The sequence below is a fragment of the Struthio camelus genome, chromosome 1 (genome assembly GCF_040807025.1).
Source record: "Struthio camelus isolate bStrCam1 chromosome 1, bStrCam1.hap1, whole genome shotgun sequence".
NCBI lineage: Eukaryota > Metazoa > Chordata > Aves > Struthioniformes > Struthionidae > Struthio > Struthio camelus.
Window position 1 is genome coordinate 136,951,044 of NC_090942.1, and position 21,607 is coordinate 136,972,650.

Here is a 21,607-nt window from a genome sequence, read left to right on the forward strand (position 1 = left end):
AGGGCTCCTCTCCATCACCTCTTGATGGTCTCTTAACCTTATGCATAGAAATTCCAGTGCAAGCTGTGGATCGGTTTGTGGATGTGGAAACTGATAAATACTCCCTGAAACTGAAAGCATGACTTCTGGTTAGAAAAGTAGATGCTTCAATACATTAAGAATTCAAGGATACAAAAGGCATGAGCAGAAAGCTGTCACTAACAGGAGGATGCAACATTTCTCAGCGCTTTGTATCTGAATTTTCAGATGCATTTGAACATTGTTCCGTTTCAGTTCATGGTTTAAGAAAAGCAATTACACACAAATGAAGGTTACTACTGAAGTCTTAATATAAAATTATTATTTTTTCCCAAAAGGAAGAACTGGGTAGATAAATTTTTAAAGATCTAATACTGTGATTTTAAATAATACACTGCATTACCTGATTTGTCTAAGGATCTTTAGCTCTTTTAAATCTACTTCAGAAGATTATTTTTGTGATGTGACATTAGAGTTAAAAATACCCTTTAGGATTGCTTGTTAATTTAAGGCAATGCGCATGACTGTCAAAGCAGATTTAGGGAGAAAGTTTTCATAGGAATGCAGCTATATTAGCCAAAACACGTTAATGTAAGTAGTCCAGCCTTTTAATGTTTAGAGTACGTTCAAGAGTACACACACCAATTTTATTGAGTGCAGAGACCTATTTATTAATATACTATGACAGAAGGTATCATCTTTCAAAGCCCCTGCATGAGAGATGGAAAGAAACAGGGCTAAATTGCTGCTAGAGAGTCTGGTATCAAACATACTAAGAAAGAAATTTAAAATGAGCAGGCTCAGTTAATTTGACAAAGCAATAGGTTTTTTTTTTCCATTAATACATCGCTATGAAACTTACCAATCTCCTGGCGTACACTGCAGCCCAAGCAATCTGTAAATGGTCAAAATATATGAAAAATAGTTTTCACTGCCAAATCAATTTGTTACTTCCAGCAGTACACATATGGAAATAGTAGTCGACAAAAGTTAGGTTTTAGGTCACTAATGGTTAATACCAATGTCTGAAATGTGCTTCTTTCCTTATATTTCTTTGGTTAAGGTTCTGTAAATTTGGACTTATTCTGGCTCTTTGATAAGAAATCTTGTTATCCATGTGACTGTTTCATAGCTATATGCACTTTTAAAACTTTTTCTTTTTTTTCTGAAATGAATCTGCTCAAAGAAGAAATGTTCCAGATTTAAATACTGTAATTCAACCGAACTGAACCTGAATAGTGAGATCGCATGAGCGCCTTGTGACATTTTCATGACTTCAGATGTTAATGTCAAAATTCAAATGTGATATTTGCTCTGTATTTGAGTCACTGTATTTTACGTGCCTTCGTTTTTAAGGATCTTATGTTCAGCACAGACATTGAAAGTTGATGGGCTCATTCATTCATGAAAATGTATCTATATTACTAAATATCTCTATTGGAAGTGACTGTTTCTAGAAAGAAAAGCTAAACTTTTTAATGACGGCAACTTAAACTTTCAACTGGACTTCATGCATTGTGCTGGGGTGCTGTTGTAGGCAAAACAGTTTTGACTCAAGGAATTTATATCCAGTTAACAAAAACTTTTAATTACAGATTCAGGTACTGAGGACCAAAGAAGATGGAGAATTAAATGAATACCTTTAGGGAAGCACCTTTCTTCCTCCCTTCCCTAGGCTAAGCTTCAGCCCAGGATCTCTTCTCCCCGCTCCTCGTCTCTGTTCCCCTTGTTTTCACCATGGGTTGCGCTCACCCTCTGCCCCAGTCCCTTTGGTGAGGCGACGGGTGGCACAGGATATTGGGGTCGGTAGCTGGTGGCTTCTTGCTGCTGCCCTGTCCTTCTTACTCATTTCCTCTACCCTGCCGTGGGTCCCCCACGGGCTGTGTTCGTCCGGGGTGTCCCTGGCCCAGCATGGATCTCTTGCGGTGGCAGCCCCTTTGGGGATGTCCCTGCCCCTGTGTGGGTTCTCCATGGGCTACAGTCTCTCAGGGGTGTCTCTGCGCTGGCCTGGGTCCCCCATGGGCTGTATGCCTTTGGGGGTGTCCCTGCTCCAGCAAAGAGTGCCTCCTGCCACATCCCCAGGAATGCCCCCCCTCCTGTGCCTCTTCCATTTTGTTTCTCCAAATGCATCCTTTCACATTTCTCCTTACATGTTCCTTTTTTGTGTCCCCTCCTGTGTCTCCTCTCACATGCATCCTCCTGTTCCTCCTCCTGTGTATCCTGCCCCGAGCGGCTACCACCTTTTCTCAAACATGTTTGAGCAGCAGCGCCGTGTGTTCCCGTGGCTGGTTAAGCTTTGGTGTGCCGTGGGTTGTTTGCATCCATTTCAGAGCTGGCTGTGACTGGCACAGGGCCGTCTCCCACACAAAGCACCCCTGCAGCCCCACTGCAAATGTTAATTTACTTCAAAAAGTTGTAACACTGGGGAAGGGGATGGTAGCAAGCTGATGAATAAGGGAGAGGAAGAGAAACGCAATGTCTTACACCACTGTAGCAAACCTTGCCAGCCGTCAGAGCTGTCGATCTTGCCTGTGTCCTGGGTTAGGCTGAGCTTCAGAGGGGAGCCAAGCGTTGACTGGGGAATGGCAGGGAAGGTACCAAGGTAGCTGGTGCGGGTACCGTGCCCAGCTGCCCCTGTCTTTGTGCATGGCCAGCCTTGTAGCAGGGGCATCTGCATGTGATCCTCAGTTCAGTCTCAAGTGGCTTGGGAGGAGACACGTGTCCCGTTCTGAGCCATCGCAGTGGGACAGCACAGACAGCCCAAGCATTAACTGCTTCTGGTGTCCTGCTCTGATACATTCCTCCATGTGCATCTTCGCTCTGTCAGTAAAATCTCTTTTAAAATAAAAAGGTTGTCTGAAGAATACAGTACATTGAGTATATTGTAAGATCGTAATGAAGAAAGTAAAACTTTTTCCCCTCCAAATTGTGAAGGCACTTAATATGTCTTAAGAGTGTTAAGTTATTTGAATGAGCACTAATACAAGTATCTTTGACAGTGTAATTGTATCTATGTTATAAATTTGTTTATAACTTAAATTTTCCCTACTTTTTTTGGTGTGACCGTCTTTTTATGCTGTCGAAGCAGTTACCTCTGTCTGCTATATACTTAGTTTGTTATGCTTCTTGCTTTTGTTAAATTTATTTACCCAGTGTCAGATTTTCCCAACTGCAGAAACTGGAACAAAGTGAAATGCATAACAGGATTTTTTGGAAAACTGTACTGTGAAATAAATTCTCTTTCAGGTCTCATATCTCTTTTGTGTAAAGTATAGTGACCTATGGACAGTTGTAATACCACTGTTGAGTATATCAGGAAATGTAGGAGAAATACTGATTCATAGTGTGATGGGGATTTTGTTTGTTTTTGATTTTTTGCTCTATTCTGTTGTAGTTCGAGATCGAGTTCGAACAAAAATGGAACGTGATATCCTAGTAGAAGTTAATCATCCTTTTATTGTCAAGTTACATTATGGTGAGTTGCAAAAGATGCATTTTTATATCTTAATAAAAAGTGTCCTTGACAAGACAGTGCCTGCCACTTGCCTAGCAGTTCAGAGAATCACAGAAATTAGAGTGCTACCTAAATGCTGATCCTGCAAAGCCTTGCTGTGTAGTAGTTCTCTTGCAATATAGGCACACGGCTAACAATGCATAGTAGTAAGTCTTTGAAGAGTTGAGTCTGCGGCCTTGTGCGGCCTTTTTATTAAAAGGACAGTTATTTATATCTAGCCATTTTGTTCTAAAATGTGTTATTCTCTGTATAGATCTTTTGCTTATTTTTAAAATGATTTCTTATCCTTAAATTAATCTATACAGAACCACATATGCAATGGCATTACTTCCAATTGCATCTAAGTTGGTGGGAAAATGCCTTTTAATTTCGATGGTATTGGCAGCCATAAAAATTTAATTATTAGGGAAAAAATGAAATTATTCTTGACACGTCATGCAGAAAGTGAACCAAAAAGGAGAACAGTTTTAGTTGTATCAACATAAAGTTCTTGTTTAAGAATAGCATCACAAAATGTTCAAACAGAAATTCACTTTTTGAATTCATGTTTTTCCTATAAGATCCAGTTTTTCCTGCAGTTCCGATTTCAGATCGATGTCCCTCTCTGAGGTGGCTTATATAACGTAGCTTTTATTGTTTAATTTTCTCTCTGTTGCACACTATACTAGATCCTCCCTATAAGGCTGAGTTTTCAAAAGCATTGGAATGTGTACATTAGTTAGTTAATTGCCCTTTTAAGTCTAGACGTTTTACTTCCAAAATTTGGAATGAAATGCTGAGTAATTGTTCATTTTTTTTATGAATTACATTGATGATTTAATTTACTTTCACATAATACAGAACTTATTTACTTCATGATAGCAAAGTAGTTACCTAATTTTTAAATTAAATTATTTCATAAAGGAGAAAGAAGAATTAGTTTTGATAATGAAAGCAAGAGTAAATTGTTTTGGCATATTATTCCTCTGTTCATAGGTAAAGTTAGATGGTGTTTAATTTTTGTTATTGTTGTTGTTGATCTTTTCAGCTTTTCAAACAGAAGGGAAGCTATATCTTATTTTGGATTTTCTCAGGGGAGGAGACTTGTTTACACGTTTATCCAAAGAGGTAAACTTTTTTTTTGAATTTAGAAAATATATGTTGATAAAATTTGACTACAAACTGCCTATATTAGGAGAGTTTAGTTTTTTAATTTCGGTTTTCATTGAATAAAGTTTTGAAAATCTTTTTTTTTCAGATAATTTTTACACAGAGTATTCATTTCATTACAACACTGTTGGTGTAATTTACATTGCTTCTGGAAAAGCTTAGGCAAGCAGTCTTTCCGTATTGCTTTCCATCTGGCATAGTTTTTGCCATAATTTAGTACAGGTCTCAGAAAGAATATATACTTATAAAAAGTGTTTGTTGGATTTAAATGAAGTAGTTTGTGTATGTTTTTAATATCCATAATTTGATGTCAGATAGATTTGTATGATTAGTACATAAGCAGAAAATTGTCATTTAGAAATATAAATTAACATGAATTGTATTCCATTCATATTAGTGACTTTCCAAGCCCAACCATTTTCTATCTGTCATGCCGATGATATCTTTGTGTAGATATGTGAAATAATGACTTTGAAAAGCCGTTTTGAAACTAATCTTAACTCCTAAAACAAACGTTAACGTTCTGTATGTCAGAATTTTGTATTATTCTGCTGTCACTCATACGCGAAAGTTTCCAACAAATATGACTCTATGATTGAGGTATAAATATATCCAATGTATATTTGCTAGCCCGATCTTGTAATTGTAGCTTCCTTCCATCTTCCCAACTACAGAGTGTGCAGGACAATTGGGTCACCAATACGGAAGTTGATGGTAGTTAAGGGGAGAGAAGAATGCGATACACTTAATGTAGATATATCATTCCATTTCTGTGATGACCCCATAAATTATCACGTTTAGTTCAGTGAAGCTGCCTGCTTCAAGCTTATAAAATCTAGCAGAATTAGTCTGTTTTGCTGCAGATGAATAGCGTGTTATTTGTACTGAAAAACTGAGATGCTTCTTTTTTTCTTAAAATCCATGATCCTTTCCTGCTTCCCAAGAAAGGATCGTGGATTTTAAGAGGAAAAAATAGTCACTTTCCTGCTGATGACTTTTTCATCTTGAGCCACTCAAGTTTTATAAGACTTAATACAGTTGAATAACAAATACTCATTTTAGGCACCTGCATCTAAGCTATTTATTTATAACGAGAGTTAAATGGGCGTGTTGGGTACAATTCATGTCATCCTAATGTAGGTCAATTCATGTGATCATAAAATAGACCAGCAGAATTTTAGCCTAAAAGTTCTGCTTTTTTTCCACTGACTGTAAACAGGAAAGTGATTAATTCAGAGGTAGAAGTCTATGCTACAGATGTTTAAGCTTAGGTGAGATGAACCCCGCATAAGGTTTTTAAAGTATACAGTGCAGGTTTATTGCCATCCCCATGGGATCTTGCATTATTTGAGCTTTTAAATCTTAAATCTATTTCCCTTTTTGTACGTGCCTGTACTACATATTGGCGCTCTTGTGGGAGTAACATCAGCAAGTACCTTTTGTACAAGCTTTGATATCACTTCCGCGCTTTAAACTACTAAGGTGAAGACGTGTGGTATTCTCTGTTCTTAATCCTTGGTGTCATGTGCCATATCGTGCAGCAGATCACATGGCAGTGTTTTTCCCCTGCATTCTCAGAACAGTTGAATATTTCAGTGGATCGCAACATTTGTTGATCTATTGGGAGAGTGGACTCATTGTGCAGAATGTAGGCAGTGATTAGTTTATCTTCCTAGCAGAAAGTGTAGGACCGCTACCTGAGATCCTACCTGTGCTTTTACATAGCGCCATTTCCGCAGTTCGCTCTTTGATCCTCCTCTTCTGCAGTTACATCTCAGGCTGCATCTTGGGATTTTTACTGTCAGTTTAATTTTTTTCTGCTAGTGCTTAGAGGCGGTCTGCTTAAAATTAAGGTGTGTACGCTTTTCTCGCCTCTCCGATTTAATAGAAGAAATTGAGGCATTTGGAGTTCTTTGGCCTACTCATTGGTTGGAAATCCAGTGTTCACGTCCAGTAAAGAGGTAGTCACATTGTTTAAATGATTCCCAAAAATTTTTAGTGCTGCTATAGCACGCCTATTTTTCTCTTGAATAACCAGAAACAAATAACCACAGGTGTGCAGAAAGAATGATATGAGATTATATTGGTTTCAGAACTTGTTTTTCAAGTACGTACTGTAAAACCATATGGATAATAAAATACTAATTTGTCTAAGCAAGCAATTTAAATTTCTAATTTTTTTTACCAGAATGACTGCGGTTGTTATGAAGACTCATCCTGCAAAACCACTCAATCGTTCAGTTAGTGCTGACGTGAACTGTACAAGTTTTACATTTAAAATATATCACTTTGCTTTTTCAGGTGATGTTCACAGAAGATGATGTTAAATTTTACTTGGCGGAATTAGCACTTGCTTTAGACCACCTACATAGTCTTGGAATAATATACAGGGACCTGAAACCAGAAAAGTAAGAATCAGCTGCAGCAAATGCAATATATTAATATATATTTTTATAGCAGTTCTGCTTATGTGCTTTTCTTTCCAGCTGTTAAAGTTACCTTGTAAGCTGAGCAGCGGGGGGAAAAGCTTATTCTTTAATTAGAAGGGTTGGATTTCATTTCCACTAGAAAATGAGCATCTAGTGTGAGAGTGATATGCCACATACTACATCCATGTTACTGTAGCTTTAAGTAGAAAGTATACTGAAAAATGTATGCCTTTCACTTTCCAAGTGCTCCTGAGTGCAGAATGGGGAAGGATATGGTTTTTTGTATTGGGGGGAGGGGGATCTTCTTAGGCCTTTGTTTCTGGCGTTATTGTAGAATTTTTGGACTAAAGATAAGGTTAAGAACACATGCATGGCTCGAGGTTACGGCTGAGTTTTGTATTTCTGCATTTGAAAGCTTAACTATAAACATTTTTTCCAAAGCTGACTTTTAAAATACACTGCGGTAACAGCAAAAAGGAGTTTGCAGTTTAAAGTAAAATATGAAAACATTAAGTCACCCGTTTTATTTAAACTATTGACAAATGAAGTAATTACACAGAAAACTTGGATCAAGCGTGAAGCTCCAATTCCGATGCTGTGTTACCTCTCAATAGTGTGGTCATCCCTGCCCTTTTCACATGACTGAATTCTGTCTCCTCTTTGTCTCTCCTTCATTAGTTTTCTCAGTTTTACAAGATATAAAGAAGGAATTTTTTTTTTCCCTCTTGTCAGTGGTACCTTCTGGAACGTTTGGACCTCTCAGATATAAAATGCTAAAGTTTTAACGTGTGCTGTAGCATTACTGTTTACCTGGAGAAGTACCTTAAGTGAAAATACAATGAGGGGAATCTCCTCAGTTGTGCTTAATCAGATAGTTAACGTGCTCTGCGTCATTGTCAGGAAATTTGTAGTTATTCCGCGGTCCCGATGTCTTTGGTGATCCCAGTTCTCCATTATGGCTATATAGAGAATCTGAAAAGTCTGCGTGAGATAACAGTCTCATGCAAAGTGTTGATGGAAAGAGCAAGAATGAGTAAGAAAAAGCACAGAAGCTGACTTGCATGGAGCTTCCGTTAGCATAGCTGGTTCTTCTGTGCATCTCCTGTAAAAGGTGGACACAAATTTAAAAATGTTTAGTGCTCTGTGAAGAAAGGGCGTTCACAGGAAGACTCACACGCGGCTGGGCAATTTGGAGCTTTTTAGGGGTTGGATGGGAGTTGCACCTAATCTGAGCAGGGAAAATCATTTTTCTCATTTTTTTTTGTGTCTGATGTCCCAAACAGTTGGAGCGTATCTTGAGGTATTTAATACTTAATATTCTGTGTTGTCTATGACAGTATCGTCAGATTTATACTATCTTCCTTGATTACTTACAGACAAACAGGGAAATGAATTACCTTTAAACCTTGAAAGCGTCCTATTAAGTAGTTATGAAGTGAGGAAAATGAGCTTACCAAGTAAAAAAGAATTTTTTAAGGCAAAGCAAGAGGACTGCAGTAATTTTGCTACCATCTACTTGGACGATTACGATTGCATTCTTCTCCTTATTAAAAGACTAAATAGCTCGTGCATCTTTTTTTTTTCTTAATCTGTAAATGTCCATACCTATCAAAAAGCTTTGGTTTTAATTTTAAGTCTTGCATGCCTCTGATGCAAAAAATTTCAGCTTTTGATAAGATTTTGAAAGTTATGGATGAGGTGATAGTAACTCTCTCAGGCTATATCTATGCTGTGGGGCTAAATTTCCCGCCATGGAAACTGGAAGGAGGAAAAGGGAAGAGGGGGTAATGGACCACTCTCTGCATCTTACAGAGAAGAAACGCGGCTCTCACAGGAGAAGCCAAAGTACCTACTAAGACTGCAGCGTAGGTGTTGTCATAGTCCTGTATTTTGAATGCTTTGAATAGTCATTACGTTCAGTGGTTGTTGAGGATAGATGGTGTCCGAGAGAAGTGTGGCCTTTTTTGTGGTTGCATAAATATAGATGGAAGCATAAGGCCTGCTTTAAGCATAGGACTAGTGTCCCGGGCCTTGATAAAAACAGCAGGATAGTATTCTTTACACGATGGTATTTATTTGGAGGTCAACACCCTTTTGAACCCTGAATGCAAATGAATATACAATTTATATTTATGAAAACATATGTTATATTAACTGTTACAGTTTTATGGCTCAGTATAAGAGAAATAAAAATGTATTTCTAACGGTATTGTGATAATGGCATATGCTGCAGGTGGCTAAAAATGAAAGTTCAAGATAAAAGCTATTGCCTGCCACGCTGAATATAAGCAAATGATTTAACAAAATTCGATATACTGATTCTGTTTTACATTCTTTCATATGAAAGACTCAAAGGAAAACAAAACGTATAAATTCAAATTATCTCGTCCTAATGCTCCATTTCCATGCATGTTCACTTTTACATGTCTTTGTGTATACTGTTCTTCTTTATTCTTAAACTTTATCACTGCATTTTTGAAAATAACATTGAAGATAATCAAATTAGCTTATTTTATTCCTTTTTTTTTTAGCATACTGCTTGATGAAGAAGGACATATCAAATTGACAGGTGAATAAAGGGAAGTTGCAACAAGTGGATCTTTTCCGTTCATAGTAGAATCTCTGAATTTTCTTTTTCAGAGAAATATGGTAAAATCAGTAATTTTAAGTAGTAAGTAATTTTACTGTGGAGTAGATAGTGTTATTTAATGTTGAATAAATGAATCATATTAACATTTAAATAAGACATCTGTTTTAAATGTAAAGCTGATGCTATGGGTCTGTAATGTTTGGTGGGGGGGAAATCTAATTTACGTATGTATACTTGGCTGTATACATGAATGGTAAAAGCACTGCATTTCATATGTATGAATGATTTATATATATTTGTTATATATGCACACATACACACTCATACATACGTACATGCATACACATATAGATAGATAGTATTTCAGACATTTTTTTTTTCCAGATTTTGGCTTAAGCAAAGAATCAATTGATCATGAAAAAAAAGCCTACTCTTTCTGTGGGACAGTGGAATATATGGCACCAGAAGTTGTTAATCGACGAGGCCATACACAGAGTGCAGACTGGTGGTCTTTTGGTGTTTTAATGGTAGGTTTCTGGTAAATGTAAATGATACCAAAACTGTGCTGAGCAAGGTTTGCCGAAAGAAATCAAACGTTAAATTGTAAAGTGATCTTTAAATGAGTTCTAACTGCGAAAAAAATCTAAATCATGTGAAATTAATTAACAGCACTGCAGAGCTTGGATGAAGAACATGAACTAGGTCTCATTTCAGCATCAATATTCTGCTACCCTTTTGTTTTTGTTTGACTGAAATATTACCTAGGTATTGTAGTTGAACATTACGGAGACAAACGAGTACTAAAGTGTACGGGAGAAAAATACTGGGTTTTTTTCCAAGGTGGGAGAGAAATCTAGATCCAAATTTTAAATTTGAATTTACTTTCAAGTGGGAAAAACTGTGAGCTATAATTTTCTGATTACATTCTCCAGTGTAATTACAAGTTAGGAGAATAATGGCAGCTGTTGCTTTACACATCGCAAAATATTCTAAATGACACTGAGCTGGTATGGGCTATAGTTGTCAACAGGACCATCCTTATGATGTTTCTGCAAGGAGCTAACTTCTTTTAAGTTGCAGGGTCAGGGAGATAATTTGCATGGCAAATACAGATTTGAAACAAAAAAATAGATCATGATTGGTATTTTAGGAATGCTTAATACTTTCTAATATTTATCTTTGTGTGTGTTTTTGACAGCAAGATTAAATAATTGTATTTTTTTGAAAGGAAATGTTTGTTTTGTTCCTTACTGCTTCTGTAAGTCCATATATAACTGTAACAGTACAAATACTGTGTGGGCTTTGCAGTATGAGGACTCTTGTGTCTGAAAATAAGCCATCCTATCAACTTTTAATCATTTAGAATGCTGCTGTGATCTGAAAATTGACTGTGTAAAAGTAGCACCTGAAAACTAAGCTTTCTGCAGACAAACACACACATGCACACCCTTGCAACTGCCCATTTTATCAGTGAGAACCCCTTCTAGCATTATTGTAAGCTTTGAGCAGCCCATATGTTGAAATGAAGCTTGGGCATCAATTAAATAATTACAGTGTAGCTGCAGGCTGTTCGTTGCTGATAGCACAAACATAGTTTAAAATTTTCGGCTTTAGTTTACAGAATTGGAAAACATAATTTTGCGCTCATAAAGTACATAAATTAAAATGAAAAGCTGCTGAGAGATATTGGATGTGACTGGTGTGACTTCCACAGTCTAAGTGCACTACGTTTAAAATACTTTTACTTCTGTTTTGAATTTGAAAACATAGCCTTAAAAAACCCTCTCTAAATTAGTGTATGGAATACAGTATAGTTTTCTCTAGGACATATTTTCTTTGCCTGCCTCTCAAGTTCATGTGCTAATTTTCATAGACAATCTACACATACCTACTCGTAAGTCATTCATAAGTCCATCTCTGATTGAGAGGAATTCAAGTGGTTGTACACGTTGTCTGAGGCTGAACAGAAATTATAGCATAGAAATGGAAACTAGAAAGATATCTTAATAAATCATTTGGTCCCTTTTCTCCTAGTGTTACATAGTAAGTATATTTAAATAATCCTTGAGAGGTATATTCCAATTTGCCTTTTAAAACAGTGAATGCTTTAAGGGATGCCAGACCTTTGAAAACATCATTTAAAAGTTTTCGAGAGCATTAGGTATTTGTTGAAGTGCTTTCCTGCTGAAGTTAAAAATGATAGTTAAGGCCAATGTTGAGGGTTATCCTTAAAGTGCTGTTGGCCTTAAGTATTGGACTATAGTGTTTTGGGGAGGAGGACAAAGAACATACATGCTGAGTTTATGCAAGAAATACTTAATTTTGTCTGGATTTTAGTGAGTATGCTTGCGACAAATAGGAGCTTGCTAAAGAAACTTTATTGCTAACCTACAGAATTTTGAGTAAGCAAACATAACAGAAACAGCATCAAATTTACCTTTTCAAGAAGAAAAACTTTTGGCAAGTGTACTTTATGAAGCACTTAATTCTAAACTATAAGGAAAAATACTGAATTATGTCTTGATAGTTTTAGTTTAGGCCTTGATTCAGCACATCTTTTTGACAGCTGTGGTAAGAACTATTAAAGGTAAAAGTAGCATTTTTTCATAATGGTATTTATATTAAATTTTTAAACATTAATAATTAGACTCCAAAACCAAAGTATCTAGTAGTAGTGCAGAGTTGGCAGCTCTGAATATAGTGTAGTAAAAAGTTTAATTATTAACTTCCATGGAAAGATTTGTTAAAGAATGCCATTAGAGCAACTTCATGCTCTTATTTTAGATCTAAAAATACTATAGCTGCTCATTATTTGCTCAAGTTATCCAGGTACATTTCTAACACTTGGACTGAACCCTTGGGTCATATGGGAAAAATCAGGAATACAGGATACAAGGTGCAGGGTGACCTAAGTTCATCACAGTGTACCTTTATAATTATTTTAATTTTGGTAGCTTTAAATGTCTGCCATGCTACTTCATGATATTTAAATTGTTTTTGCAATTCTTAAACCAAAAGTAAGAATTCCTGCCTCAACAGAGTTTTGGCTGCCATGACCACTGGCGTAGACAGCTTTCAGTACCTGAGTTAGCGCTGGTATTTCTGCTGTGTACTGCAGCTCCTCAGAAGTGCCTTTATACTTATCTATTTTTGCTCAGTCGCTTTCAGAACAGATCGGTATTGTAAGTGCCCGTTGCCCACTCGCAGGCATTGCAGAATGTGCATGCGTGTGCTGTGCATCTTAGGTGTTCCGTCAGACTTTATTTCCACTGTATGCCTACAGTAATCACTGTTCATCATGCATGTCCTGTCAATCAACTAACTTTTTTCCTTTCTCCATTGAAGGCTATGCACACGCCAATTTCTTTTTTTAAAATGACCTTTTCAATATCTCTGCGTGAAGATAAATTGTCACTAACTTTTGAAAGGGGAATGTTTTTCCCTACCGCCACCATCTTGAAAACTGAAATAGAGTTGTATAGCTCACATTTTCCAAGAATAAACTGCTGTTTAGGCAGAAATGAAGCACAGAAAATTGTAGTCTACACTGTTCAGACAAAAGCATGTAAAGTAAGATTTTAATATAAGAAAACATTTTGCAGCTTTAAAAATGACAGAGGCTACTAAATATTCATCGTAATTTAAGTCTGTACAATGAAAAGTTGTTTTGCATACACTTGGTTGTTAACGTGCATGAATTTTGGAAGGTTAAGATGCTAAGTAGTTTTGTCAAAAAGTAGATTTTGTTCAGGTAATATAATTGATGAAAGTTTTACTCTATACAGTTTGAAATGCTCACTGGTACTCTACCTTTCCAAGGGAAAGACAGAAAAGAAACCATGACTATGATTCTCAAGTGAGTACACTCTTATTTATATATCTCATCAGGTATTCTACAGGAATGCCCTCCGGGCTGCAATATCTAATTTCTACTCTTCCCTCATTTCCAAAGGTACTGGTAAATCCTCACTCCCTATTCCATACTACTAATTCCCTTTATTTCCCTTTATCACTTAATTTGCCTTTCTACTCCTTTTCCATACCAGGTACAAAGAATTTCATAGCAACTGTTCAATCTGTAATAGTCTTCTCCAGCCATGTGATCTTTCCCATCTTATTTCCGTAATATTTTTAACTTTCTTATCCCTTTTGGTACCCTGTACATTTTTCCATGTTTTTTGTTTTAATGGTTTTTTTGAAAATATTTTCTCTCCTTATCCTTCTCTTTCTTACCAAGTCCGCCCCCGACTTCTTTATAGTGCTGATGCTGCCAACAACTTGCTTCCTTGATACTTCCCCTATTTGCTAAAGGGCATCCTCTCTTAAGTACTCTCCTGTGACTTGCTCTAGCTCCAATTTTTCCCTTTTATTATTTGCAGTATATTTTTTGCGTTAGCTATATTGTGGAAATTGCTTTCCTTCATGCAGTTAACGTTCTTGTTCTCGCTAACGAAGGCCTGCTTTTTTCTCCCTGAAGTTCCCTGTATTTTCTTTGAACTAGTACGGACAGTGACATTATAATAGTCCCACTTTCAGGACTGTAGCCTAACTCTGTGCAAACATTTCTGTTTCCTTGTGTCATAGTTTCACTTGTGTTTCCAAACCATTATTTGCTAACACCATTTTTTATCATGGATGCTCCTAAGACTGTTTTTGATTTCTCATTTGTTTTCCACTTCCCTGTTTATCTGTCCTTAGTCTTGTCTGCCATTCGTCTACCTATATATGAAGGCTAACCCCACTTCTGCACCAACAGCCTGTTTTGAAAAGTAAATATATGAAATTCTTTCTGATTTTTTTTCAAGTAATTTAATGTGAAAACTGTTAGAAAACACAAACCCATTTCTTTCCCTCACATTTGTGTTCGTAATGCATACATGTTATGTTATTCTTGGCCTTCGTTTTTCTTTTTCATCTTGTATTTGCAAAGGTATTTAGTGGTGCTAGTTTCTTCTACTGCCTTACCACCATGCCAGTCCAAATCGTTGGTTGCGTTGCGATTGTTGAATGCCTTAGTAACTAAGAGGTTCTGTCTATTCACAGCAAGCGTAAACTACTTCTGCCCACCAACTATTTACAAGAAGCGAGTCTGAGATAGCTCTGCTGTGCTCTCACTTATTTCAGGAGCCATCTGTTTTTTCTAGCCATGTCTCACAAGTCACGTCTTTCTCTTCTTTTCTCTGCCTGTCCACATATGACTCCACTCTGTTCCTCAACAGTCTTTCCGCTGTTGGTACAAGAATCTTCTGTGTTCAGCTGCCATATAGAATATCTTCCTGGTATCCCTGTAGTTAATTGACATTCATAACTGCTTTCAGATTTCATCTAAGCATCTCTAGTTCCCTTATGAATACTTTCTTTTCTCACCTTCTAGTCTCTGTAATTGTATTCTTTATTTTGGGGAGTCGTACAAAAATGTGGTGCAAATTAAAAGAAGTGGAAGAAATTTTACTTCTATTTTAATGTTCTGTACATTTCTAATTATTATGTAGATATGAATCTATTTTGCTGTTAGTAATATGAACAGCTGGGAACCAAAAAATATTTTAAACTCTTTCTGATAAGTTTTTTTTTTTTTTCTGGCCACATTTACTGAGAATTACTGAATGGCAGTATATTTTCTTTTTATTTTCCTTATACTAACAAATTTACTATAATTCTCCTTAAATTACTCTTCAAACCATTTGCAGAAACTATTTGGAGATGCGTGCATACTGAATTCATATTTTACTTAGTGCATCTTTTTAGATATACTGTTTTTCTTACTTTCTGTTCCTCAAAATGCACAGAAAGTGTGCTCTTTCTACAACATATTTTCTAGGACTCTTTATTTCTCACAACATCTCCAAAGCAAGTTTTTGTTTGTTTTTGTGTGTTTTATCTATAATTGAGAAACTCTGCCATTTGAAGAACTCATAATTTGCGACAAAAAAGTTAATTTTTTGAAGTACCTTTTCTCCTATGCTGCAGAGATATGCCTTTATGTAACATTTCTGTCTTCATCCATCAGGAATGTCGGAATAAAATTGCTGTCACTCATGTAGTCATATAACCTAGGGACTCGGAGGACGTGTGATTGTTTTTTCTTCTGTGTAAAGTGGCCAGTATAGCACTTTCAGAAAGATGCTCCTTCATAGTAAAGTAAGCACTGACAGTCTTAGTCTCTGTGGTTTACAGAAGGGCCTTTGTCTCACTCCAGTGTGAACATACCCATCCTCTAGAATTTCTTCTACGTACTCTATTTCTGTTCATTGAGTATCTTCTCCATAAGACTGATTGCAATTATGTTTTTGGACTGGTTTTTAATTTTTCCAAGCAGTGGACCTCTTACGCTGAACCTCCAGAGCTGCATCCTGCTTTTGGAGCTGCTTTCGATTGTAATAATTGGGCAGAGATTTCCTCGCACTCCAGTGCCATCCCATCACATTTAGTTGTCTGTTCTCTGTCCATTAATAACATGGTTCTACTGTAAGTGATACCGTTGTGCTTCTGCAGATGTTGTGATCCTTGCTTTCTTCTTACATTGTAGCTCTTGTGAGCAGAAGTGACATCAAGTGAAACTGCAATGAAACCACTGAGTATAAAATGCATGTGTGAGAATTCAGCTGCTACAGGTGCATGCCAGTCGGGGAAGTGCTGGTTGGCCCATTACCCATTCCACCAGGCTACTGCTGATCTTTTGAATCTTTTGAACTGCCTGTAATATGTTACTGAAGAGCCCAAAGACAGTAAAGTGTTTTTTCCAGCTTCTTTCCTGCAAAGGGATTGGAAGATTTAGTAAATTCTGTGTTCTAAAAGTAATGAGTAGTCGATTGATAGCAGCATGCATGCGTTTGCTGAAGTGACAGAGAGGAAGACATCTGTAAAAGCTGGAATGCATGGCAAACTGTATCTTCTGCCCAAAACAGAGAAAACTTGTGTCATAGATTGTACAGACAAATACAAGAGGCTTTAGAGTAGGACTAGGACACAGGTTGAGTAAGAGATGGAAAGGAGGGAATTGCATTCATCCTGAACTATTTCATGGTATCCATTGTAACTGTCATAAGAAAAAGTGAGAACTAATAACAGTGAGAGGATTAGTTAGATTAGAGACAAAACATTAAATGGGGAGGAGAAAAATGGGGCAAAGATTTTAAAACAAAGTGAAATGACTGAAGTACAAAAGCTAAGATTTCAAAAGAGTGGCAAGTTTCAAGGTAAGATTTGAAATGAAATGGCAGGGGGTGGGAGGGTGACAAAGAGGGGAGCAATCTTTTTCCCTTTTTTTGCCTGATAATCTTGAGAATATGTCCTGCCTGAATCCAAGTTGTATCTTCTAGTTTAGGTTTCCTCTTGTATTGCCTGGGTGTTCTAGGTATACGTCGCACTGCGGTAGTCTTCTTACCCCTTCTAAAATGTCTTTTATCCTATTGTCAAAATGAGTTTGCTTGCTTGATGTTGTTTGGTAATACATACACTTTAAAATGGATCAAAATAGATGATAAAGATTTACAAAATTGTAAACCTTTATCCAGTAACTGTCCTGCTTTGCCTTTTTTTATAACATTATTCTTCACTTACGTTCCTGAGTCAGTACTTTTCAAAACAGAAAATTTGAAGTTACATGCCTACATGACTGACAGCACTTTTGCTCTGTCTCTGATGTCTGAAGCCAATATCTTGGTGACATTATTTTGCTCGATACGAATGTGTTGAATGACCTAGGGCGGGGGGAGTACAAGGTTAATCCTTACCTTAATATGTTTTTATGTTATTAATTATTTTTGTTGTATAGGGCCAAACTTGGAATGCCCCAGTTTTTGAGTCCTGAAGCACAGAGTCTTCTCAGAATGCTCTTCAAAAGAAACCCAGCAAACAGATTAGGTGAAGTGTTTAATGGAATGTTTTAAATTGGCTGGCTTTGAATGGACCGTAAAATTCATAAAGTAAATGTTCATTAGAATGACGTAGGTTTAGTTTCAAATGTAAAATGCTATCTGAAGCAAGAACGTGTTTTGTCTATTTACTGTTTTTTCTAATGATCAGCAAAATATTGTATCATTTTTGCTATTCGTGCTTCAAAAACTAATGCAGTAAAAATAAGAAATAAAATTGTTAGCCAGGCCTTCTTCTGATCAAGAAGAAAATAATTCATAGCCATTTTTCTTCCTTATAAAAGGAGCAGGTCCAGATGGAGTTGAAGAAATTAAGAGGCATCCATTTTTTTCAAAAATAGACTGGAATGTGAGTATTTAATTCAAAAATAATTCAATAAATTACACTGTAAAATAATATTTGGTGATGCAGTTTAACTTTTTAATCTACTCTGGCCTATAACTTCTCCTCAGAAATTGTACAGGAGAGAAATTCATCCCCCTTTTAAACCTGCAACTGGCAGACCTGAAGATACATTTTATTTTGATCCTGAGTTTACAGCAAAAACTCCAAAAGGTAACAAGATCAAAATTCAAAAATTAGAAACAATGATAAACTATACGTAAAGTGTATTGTTCTTCTAGTTGTTGTTGGACTAAATAAGTGCTCAAAGACTAATTTCAATTATTCATAAAGTTTTTGTGTTCTTTGGCATGAATATATCAGAGAGACTACTGAGTTGTCTAACTTAAAAATCAGTAGAAAGTCCTCAGAAACAAAACTTATACCTATGTAAAACTGAACATATCTGAGTAATCTCATTCTTTCAGCTAATAAGGTTATGCATATCTGTCTTCAAAGACATGCATCCTATTGCTTCGTTTAGTTCATTGTGGCTACTCTGCATGCTATGTATATGTAGAAACCTGGTCATTTCAGACTGTGGATGGTAAAGCTGCTGTTTCAGTGCTGTCAATATCTCTGCGTAGTTTTACTCGGTTCTGTTCAACATCTGATAGAAAGTTTTGTCTTTGCTAATCAGTGTTACCAAAATTCGGTACGTTTCCTCCGTAAGTGTGAATATGCTGTTGTATGTAAATATTTTGTTAAAATACTGTTTTTATGTAATAAAATATTGATATAATGTCATCTCTTCATTTTAAAAATTATTCTTGTTGCATTTGTAAGTAGATGATGTGTGTTTTTTCAGATTCACCTGGTATTCCACCTAGCGCTAATGCACATCAACTTTTTCGGGGATTTAGTTTTGTAGCTATTACATCGGATGATGAAAGCCAAGCCATGCAGACTGTTGGAGTTCATTCAATTGTCCAGGTGAATACTTTTGCTAGGAAAATGGGCAATAAAGCAGTGTTTCTGCCCTTTGGGGGAGGGACCTCCATCGTAAAATGAAGTATCGTGACAAAGTCTTCAACTTGGTGCCAGAAAAGTGAAGCTCAGATTATTTTATCCAGTCAAGATCTCTGAAGATGCAGGAGCTGTTCCATTCCTGAGCAGCTGTAGGTGTAAACAGGTGTGGGCTTCAACCCTTAAATGAAAACATTCTATCATCTGAACTGTAATAACTCTTTAAGCCTCTAGACTATCAGGCTATAGTTATTAAGGTGGGGGTGAAACAGCAGATATTTTCATCGTTTTTTCTCATGCAAAAAGAAATCAGTTATTTCAGTTGTTTCCTGTAGTACAGGTAAGAAACACTGGAATACAATTGTAAATTAGTGTATCTGGATGTTTTGGACGGCTGTGTATTTTAGAATCCATGAAGTATGAACATAATCAGTCCTTCACAGGCCACAGTAAGCAAACATGCTGATCTGTGATATTTCATGACTATTTCAGAGTATCCTAGAAATCAGTGTTACAGTACAGGCACATTCTTAGCAATATTCGAATGGTTCCAATACAGTCTCCTGTATTAATAATTGTGAGGTTGTTGCTTTTAATAGCCCAGAGTGGCTGCTATCCTTATATACTCTATTACTGTCAGTGCTGCTTATTTTTGGACAACAAAGCTTTAGTCGCGTACAGGCACGTGTGAGACAAAAAAAGATGACCTCAAGCTAGAATGAGGGAGAGGCCTGCCTTGCCTCCTTAAAAGATTGAGGTCATTTTGAAAACGTGCTTTGGCACTGGAGTGTGTTACCTAAAGGAAAAAAGCATACCTATTTACAGGAAAGGAAAATGAAAGACCTTAGTAAAAATTGTATTTCTACATCCTGTTTCTGCTTTTAATAGTTCTAATTATTGAGGAAAATTAATTACGTGGTGAAAACTTCTTCTTATTGGTGTGTAGGCAGGAACTAAAATGATATCCTGTAAGCCTGGGTTTGTTTGTTTTCATTGCAAGGATATTTTGCAAATGTCTAAGTTAATTCTTGAAAAGCTGTTTGTTCAGAACATGAATAGCTCTTTTATTTCTTGCCTAATCCTTTTACTATGTCTCAAATAGGCATAATATGCTTATTTGTACATTGCCTATTTTAATTCTAATAAGCTGTTACATTTTAAGGGTTTTAGATGCTCTTTTGTTTTAAAGAAGCTGTCTGATTTGGTGTACACGTCAGAATGACTTCTGCTGACAGTTTCTACAAGCTTGACTGTGCTCCTTCTTTCTTGAATAGTTTTGGGGATGAATTTCTTTCTCTTTGTATATGGTTTCCTTTTCTTGTAGAAGTCTTCATTTCTATACTGCCTTTCCTCTGTGCCCCTCAACCGCTTCCTCACTCCTATTTCCTCTTTTCTCTGCTGCAGGATACCCAGATGGTTTCCTGCAAATGCCTTGCATCCTTTGCACAAACTCCAACTGTTCCCTTAAAGCAGAATACCATTTCCTTCCCATGCAAGAGTGAACACTTCCCCTTCTTTCTGCTTTTTATTTCTCTGAAAGGTTTTTCGGCTCCTGCTCCTATGAATACTTGCAGTTTCCAGTTATTCTGTTTATATTCAGCACATCTAAATTTCCCAGCTAGCATTTCACATGCAAAGAAATAGACTTTACCATTCATCTATGTAGGTAGTAGGAACAGTGGTGCTTTTCTAGCATTAACTGTAGTCTTCTGGTCTTCTTTCTCTTGGACAGTCTATCTTTAAACTAGTAAATGAGCAACCAGTAATGTCACATTGTCAGTTTCTGAAATAAAGCGTGCGTTCTTTACAGTGTGTCTAGTATGTCACTTGCCTTGTGCTAATCTCAAATAGAAGGCAGTGGGCTGTTGAAAATACTTTGAGCTAGTACAGACCATCGGTTGAAAATCAGAAGCAAATCAGCAGGAACTGCATAACTCATTCGTAATATAAATGTCAGTAACATGTTCTAGAATATTCATCAATTGATGTTATTTTGGTAGCAGTTGCACAGGAACAGCATTCAGTTTACTGATGGATATGAAGTAAAGGAAGATATCGGAGTTGGGTCTTACTCTATCTGCAAAAGATGTATTCATAAAGCTTCAAACATGGAATATGCTGTAAAGGTAACTACTTTGTTTTAAAACACGCTGCATGTTTTTCAGGATTTAGCATCACAGCCTTCAATCGTTGTTAGTATGCCATAAAGAACATAGCAAACTTAATTGCGTTTAAATGAAAATATTTTAGATGCCAGTGGGAATTTTACTATTTAAGCAAACAGAATACTTACTGCCAATGCAATAGTTTTGTTATCTATACACTGATTTGGGTGGTGGAAAGCAATCTTCAGTCTTTGAAACACCTATGTAATTCCAGTAAAAATGGGAGTTACCTGACTGCTTCTAGAAGGAAGTGTACTCTGAAAAGTTTGTATAGCTTATCATCATTTTTTAAAAGTGTAATTGATTATGTTTTTTCAACTTCTGGGTTTTTTTACTTCCAAAGTAGATTTACAGATTGTCAGATACATGTTCCTAACAGTACTTTTGTCTAATTTGTCTTCCAGAATAAACTTCAATTCTGTTTGTCTTTGCTTGCTGGTTTTTAACAGGATTTCTAATGTTATTTCAGAGTTATTCCATCAGGCTTTTTAACTCTTAGAAAGCATTAAATTCTTAC

The 21,607-nt window shown here is 36.5% G+C and overlaps 1 protein-coding gene across 2 annotated transcripts in view; it reads left to right on the forward strand.

The window, feature by feature from the left end:
• Positions 1-21,607, forward strand: part of RPS6KA3 (ribosomal protein S6 kinase A3) — a 78,098-nt gene that overhangs the window by 39,653 nt on the left and 16,838 nt on the right. Inside the window, exons 5-15 of one of the 2 annotated variants that reach the window (XM_068918160.1) lie at positions 3,413-3,493; positions 4,560-4,639; positions 6,983-7,089; positions 9,642-9,679; positions 10,085-10,227; positions 13,486-13,556; positions 17,478-17,566; positions 17,862-17,926; positions 18,031-18,133; positions 18,768-18,892; positions 20,926-21,051. In XM_068918160.1, coding sequence (XP_068774261.1) covers positions 3,413-3,493; positions 4,560-4,639; positions 6,983-7,089; positions 9,642-9,679; positions 10,085-10,227; positions 13,486-13,556; positions 17,478-17,566; positions 17,862-17,926; positions 18,031-18,133; positions 18,768-18,892; positions 20,926-21,051 — 1,028 coding nt within the window. The remainder of the gene's footprint in view (positions 1-3,412; positions 3,494-4,559; positions 4,640-6,982; positions 7,090-9,641; positions 9,680-10,084; positions 10,228-13,485; positions 13,557-17,477; positions 17,567-17,861; positions 17,927-18,030; positions 18,134-18,767; positions 18,893-20,925; positions 21,052-21,607) is intronic. The other variant, XM_068918170.1, reaches the window with a different exon arrangement.